Genomic DNA, 6,311 nt, shown 5'->3' on the forward strand with positions numbered 1-6,311 from the left:
TCTATCGATCTCTTTTGCTGAACCGCTAAGTTACGGGGACATAAACACACCAGCATCGGTTGTCAAGCGATGTTGGGGGGACAAACACAGACATACAAACACATACACACATACATATATATATACATATATACGACAGGCTTCTTTCAGTTTCCGTCTACCAAATCCACTCACAAGGCTTTGGTCGGCCCGAGGCTATAGTAGAAGACACTTGCCCAAGATGCCACGCAGTGGGACTGAACCCGGGACCATGTGGTTGGTAAGCAAGCTACTTACCACACATTCATATATATATATGTATGTATGTATTTATGTATGCATGTGTGTGTGTGTGTGTGTGTGTGTGTCCCCACCACCATAGCTTGACAACCAGTGTTGGTTTGTTTACATCCCCATAACTTAGCAGTTCAGTAAAACGAGTGATAGAATAAGTCCCAGGTTTAATGTAAAAAAAAAACTACTGGGGTCAATTCATTTGACTAAAAATTCTTCAAGGTAAGTGCCCCAGCATGGTCGCAGTTTCATGACTGGAACAATTGAAAAGTAAACAAGATGATGGGCTTCTTACAGTTTTCACTTACCAAATCTTCTTGCAAGGCTTTGGTAGACCCTAAGCGCTATAGTAGAAAGCACTTGCCCAAGGTGTCACATTTTTACACCAAAGATGGGCCCAGCCTGAAATGCTGGATACGTCATTTGAGTTAGGGTCACAAGCCTAAGCAACACAATAAAAAATAGGGCAGAGGTGTAAGAGATGTGAAGGTAATATAAAGATTTGGGTTCACAAAGAAAGGGACTCACCTGTTCATAAGTATTTGATTCCGTATGATGGTTACTCATGAATATGGAACATCCAAGACCTCCAGTATAAAGATCAATCAATTGTGATAATTCCTTGTAATTCCAAATACCAGCACCCATTCTAAACAGAAGAGGTAGACCTTATGTTAAAAAGAAATACATCAGAATATAGGAGCAGGCATGACTGTGTGGTGAGAAGTTTGCTTCCCGACCGCATGGTTTTGGGTTCTGTCCCACTCTGTGGCACCTTGGGCAAGTGTCTTCTACTATTGTCTTGCACTGACCAAAGCCTTGTGAGCGAAGATGGTTAGCAGAAACTGAAAGAAGCCTGTCGAGTGTATATGTAAGTGTGTGTCTTTGTACTTGTGTTTGTCCATCTGCACCACCACCACCACCACCACCACTTGATAACCGGTGTTGGTGTTTTTACATCACAATAACTTAGTGGTTCAGCAAAAGAGACTGATAGAATAAGTACCAGGCCTTACAAAAAAAAAAAAACAAGTACTGGGGTTGATTCATTCAACTAAGATTCTTCAAGTCAGTGCCCCAGTATGGCCACAGTCTAATGATTGAAACAAGTGTGGCTGTGTGGCAAGAAACTCACTTCCCAATCACATGGTTCAGGGTTCAGTCTTACTGCATGGCACCATGGGCAAATGTCTTCTACTATAACTTCAGGCCAACCAAAGCCCTTCTGAGTGGATCTGGTAGCTGGAAACTAAAAGAAGCCCATCGTATACTCTATTTACTCTTTTACTTGTTTCAGTCATTTGACTGTGACCATGCTGGAGCACAATATAAATATATAAGTGTGTGCATGTATGTGTAACTGTGTATGTGTATGTAACTGTGTGTGTGTATGTAACTGTGTGTGTGTGTGACTGCATGTATGACTGCGTGTGTGTGCATGTATGACTGCGTGTATATGTGCATGTGTGTGTGACCATGTGCATGTGCTTGTGAGAGAGAGAGAGTGTGCGTCGCCATATTTTTGAAGTAACCCCTTTATGTCATGCTAACTTAACATTTTGACAAATAGGGAGTGATAAAATAAGTACAAGAGCATCCAGCCATAGAAACCATGCCAAAGCAGACACAGGAGAAGGACGTAGTCGTTGGGCCTCTTAGATCCTGTCAAACCGTCCAACCCATGCCAGCATGGAAGATGGATGTATGATAACAATGATGATGTTGAAAATAAACAGCATATTTGAAATGATTAATGGAGTTGTTATACAGTTGACTAACACACCCGAAGAAGGTGGTCTAGCATGGTCACCAGCATAAAAGGGAAACAGATAAAAAAACAAAAAAAAAACAAAAAGAAAACTCACTTTGTAAAGATATCGGTGAATAGAGGTAGATATGATTTGAGATCCTCGGGTAGATGTGAGGTATCGGCTAGGAGGTTCATGTAAGTGATCTCGTTAGTTGGTTGTGCACAGCAGTAAATAGGGACACCACTGGCTGTTTAAGGAAGAAATTAGCATTAAGTCAATTTAGGGACACAAATAAGAAACAATGAAACAAGATATGAGCGGGGGCTGAAAAATTCCTGGCTTTAAGGGTATCAAGAAAGGCCTGGTTGGAGGCCCAACTTTCTGAGTTCTTTTACAGGGGTTAGAAAAACTGATGGACCATTGCAATGAGTGAATGAATCTGAGAGGGGAATATGTTGAATAAAATCATAATTAACTGGTCCTCCTGTATTTTCTTTTACCCAAAGCCAGGAACTATTTAGCCCCCATTCATAAAATGAGAGACTTTGAAGGAGATTACAGTTCTGTACTTCTATGAAATTAATACATATCTCTTCTGAAAAAGTCTCAAACATTTTGGAATGCACCTTCCATATAAACCGAATCGAGAATATGGTTGTTGTTGGCACTCCGTCGCTTACGATGTCGAGGGTTCCAGTTGATCCAAACAATGGAACAGCCTGCTCGTGAAATTAACGTGCAAGTGGCTGAGCACTCCACAGACACGTGTACCCTTAACGTAGTTCTCGGGGATATTCAGCGTGACACAGTGTGACAAGGCTGACCCTTTGAATTACAGGCACAACAGAAACAGGAAGTAAGAGTGAGAGAAAGTTGTGGTGAAAGAGTACAGCAGGGTTCGCCACCATCCCCTGCCAGAGCCTCGTGGAGCTTTAGGTGTCTTTGCTCAATAAACACTCACAACGCCCGGTCTAGGAATCGAAATCACGATTCTATGACCGCAAGTCCGCTGCCCTAACCACTGGGCCATTGCGCCTCCCAAGAATATGGTACTGTGGTACTTACATGCATAGTGAATTGTTGTTGGTACCCTGACTATGTCACGCTCGATATCTGCAATGTGAATGGTTGGAAGACAAGAAAGGTCCTCTGTATGCATCTGTTTCTCCAGCAATTCTAAACCTAAGGAATTGGGACAAACAAAAAACAATAAAAAGCAAAAGTGATTTAATCCTTTAGTATTCAAACAGGTCAAATCTGGCTCAAATATTCTACCTGTTTTACATTAAAACTGGACTGAACTGGCCTCTCGTACCTACCCTACAATGTCATTCTACAAATAAGCAATCGAACCAATGAATCCTTGAAGCTCTGAGATAATCCAGGATTACTTGAAAACAATGAGAATAAATAAACAATAGATTTGACCAAATAATTTGAATGTTAAATGGTTAAAATGGCCATATCCGACCAAAATATTCTACAATTTTATGTTCAAAGTGGCAAGATTTGGCTTCTCACACCTAACCTACTATGTCATTCTAAAAATAAACAATCACATCATCAAAATCTCAAAGTTACAAGATAATTTCATGATTAATTCAAAACAATCACATTTGACAGACTAATCTGAGTGCTAAAGGGTTAAACTGGTCGTATCCAGCCCATATACTCTCCCTATTTTATGTTCAAACCAACTAGATCTGGCCTTTCACACCTACCTTACAATGTCATTCTAAAGATACACATTCACATCATTGTAATCTCAAAACAAGATAATTCAGGATTAACTCCGAGCAATGTGAATAAATAAGCAATATATTTGACAGAATAATATGAGTGCTAACGGGTTAAATGTTGGTTTCGAATCCTGGCACAAGGCCAGCCAGCAATTTCGGTGAAGGGGCTAAAGTTGACTACACCAACCCCAGTGCTCAGCTGGTATTCATTTTAGTGACCCTGAAAGGATGCAAGGCAAAGTTGACCTCGGTGGGATTTGAACTCAGAACGTAAAGACCGATGGAACTATACCAAGCATTTTACCTGGTGTGCTAATGATTCTCCTACCTGGCCTCCTCAAAAAGGTGATTTAAATATTCATGCATATTTATACATACATACAATTATATAAACACACATGTGTATATATATATATATATATATATATATTTATATATGTGAATAAAAATAAAAATTAAAAAATATAAAAAAGGATTTTGTATGATCGTGTATAGAGGAATATATTATTTAAAAGAGTTCCAACTCTGTTTTTTATGTTTTATTTATATTCTTCTAAAATTAATGTGGGATATAGAATATGGAATATATAATACAAAATAGTAAAATGAAATGAAGTATTGAATGTCTTATTGAATATATGAAATATTGAGTATTGAATATAGAGTATTAAATATATAAGGACTAGTATACTTTCCTGCCTTATGGCATTCATCAAGGTCTTGTCTGACATGTATATATATATATATATATATATATATATATACACACACAGAGATACACATTTAAATACAATCATACACATATTGCCACACCACTTTGTCGGTTATGATGAAAAGGGTTCCAGTTGATCCAATCAACGGAACAGCCAGCTCATGAAATTAACGTGCAAGTGGCTGAGCACTCCACAGACACATGTACCCTTAACATCCCACATGAAAGAGATAGAGAAGGATATAAACATAGAGTGGAGGTTGAGATGTATATGAGAGGGACAAGGCGTGAATGTAGGGAATGGTAAATGAAGAAACAGGGTGGGGAGGGGATCAATGGTAAATATGGGTGAGTGGTAGGGGTGAAGATAAGCGTGATAGAAGGATGTTGAATGGGAATGATTCAAAAGAGAAGACAACACATTGGGCGTTCAAACAAAAAAACAAACTGAAAGAACCCCTTATTTAAAGGATCCTGTATGACACCTACCCCTTTTATGTAGCTGCATCTTCTCTTCCTCACTCAATGTCGAGCTGATCTCAGAGAGACGTGTGTTCTCCTCTTCCTGAAGTTTCTTGTCGTAATCCTCATCGGGTCGCATCACCAAAGTAAGCTTGTGTGGATTGTCCTAACGGAACATGGATAGAAACGGTAAATCATCAGTATTATCAGCATTATCATTTAACATCTACCGTAAATCCTCGAGTATAATCCGCCCTTGAGTATAAAAAAAGGTCAGATGTTATTTTAGTGCCAATCCACTAAATTCCTCCTTCTCATACATTCTGCTGTTAGTTGTGCTTCCGCTACGGAGAGATGACTGGTGCTTATGAAATAAGCAAATTACAAAACTTGACACAAACACATATGACAGGCTTCTTTCAGTTTCCATCTACTAGATCTACTCACGAGGTTTTGGATGATCTGGGGGCTTTACTAAAAAAAACTTGCCCAAAGTTCCACACAGTGGGACTGAACTCAGAATCATGTGGTTGAGATGCAAACTTGTTAATTCTGCAACTATTCTTGTGCCAATGTTTTAAGCATATAGTTTGTAGCACGATATAACAGTGAAAAAAAAACATTACACAATGTAATCAAATTTTTGTTCTTATTTTTTGCCTTTGGTTAGTTCCGGGTTCAGTCCCACTGCGTGGCACCTTGGGCAAGTGTTATCTATAGCCTCGGGCTGACCAAAGCCTTGTGAGTGGATTTGGTAGACAGAAACTGAAAAGAAGTCCGTCGTATATATGTATATATACATGTGTGTGTATATGTTTGTGTGTCTGTGTTTGTCCCCCACAACATCGCTTGACAACCGATGGTAGTGTGTTTACGTCTCCGTAACATAGCGGTTCGGGAAAAGAAACTGATAGAATAAGTCCTGGGGTCGATTTGCTCGACTAAAGGTGGTGCTCCAGCATGGCCACAGTCAAATGACTGAAACAAGAGAAAGAGAAAGTGTTATTTCATATTTGTTTCTCTCTAGAAATCAAAGGAAACGACTACTATTCCCTTCAAACTTTGCTTTTCTCACCTGGACATCAATGTTTTAAAGCTGACCAATTTCCCATTACATTTCAGACAGATTCAGCGCTGAGTTGCTGAAGCAGAAATATCATTATAGCAAATATTCTGCTCAATACCTCAGATTAGCTTGTCAGTTGCTTGACTGTAATTATGTCCTTTAGTAGATGATAATGACACCCTAAGTTACCAAATCAGTAACACCCTAAGTTACCAAATCAGTAACACCCTAAGTTACCAAATCAGTAACACCCTAAGTTACCAAATCAGTAACACCCTAAGTTACCAAATCAGTAACACCCTAAGTTA

The 6,311-nt window shown here is 39.2% G+C and overlaps 1 protein-coding gene across 1 annotated transcript in view; it reads right to left on the minus strand.

Moving 5' to 3' along the window:
* LOC106883810 (presequence protease, mitochondrial-like) overlaps positions 1–6,311 on the minus strand; it is a 40,900-nt gene that overhangs the window by 17,536 nt on the left and 17,053 nt on the right. Inside the window, exons 2-5 of the mRNA XM_052977122.1 lie at positions 4,965–5,103; positions 3,090–3,206; positions 2,139–2,271; positions 802–922 (exon numbers count right to left, since the gene is read on the minus strand). Of these exons, the coding sequence (XP_052833082.1) occupies positions 802–922; positions 2,139–2,271; positions 3,090–3,206; positions 4,965–5,103 (510 nt within the window). The remainder of the gene's footprint in view (positions 1–801; positions 923–2,138; positions 2,272–3,089; positions 3,207–4,964; positions 5,104–6,311) is intronic.

This window comes from Octopus bimaculoides, chromosome 27 (genome assembly GCF_001194135.2).
Source record: "Octopus bimaculoides isolate UCB-OBI-ISO-001 chromosome 27, ASM119413v2, whole genome shotgun sequence".
NCBI lineage: Eukaryota > Metazoa > Mollusca > Cephalopoda > Octopoda > Octopodidae > Octopus > Octopus bimaculoides.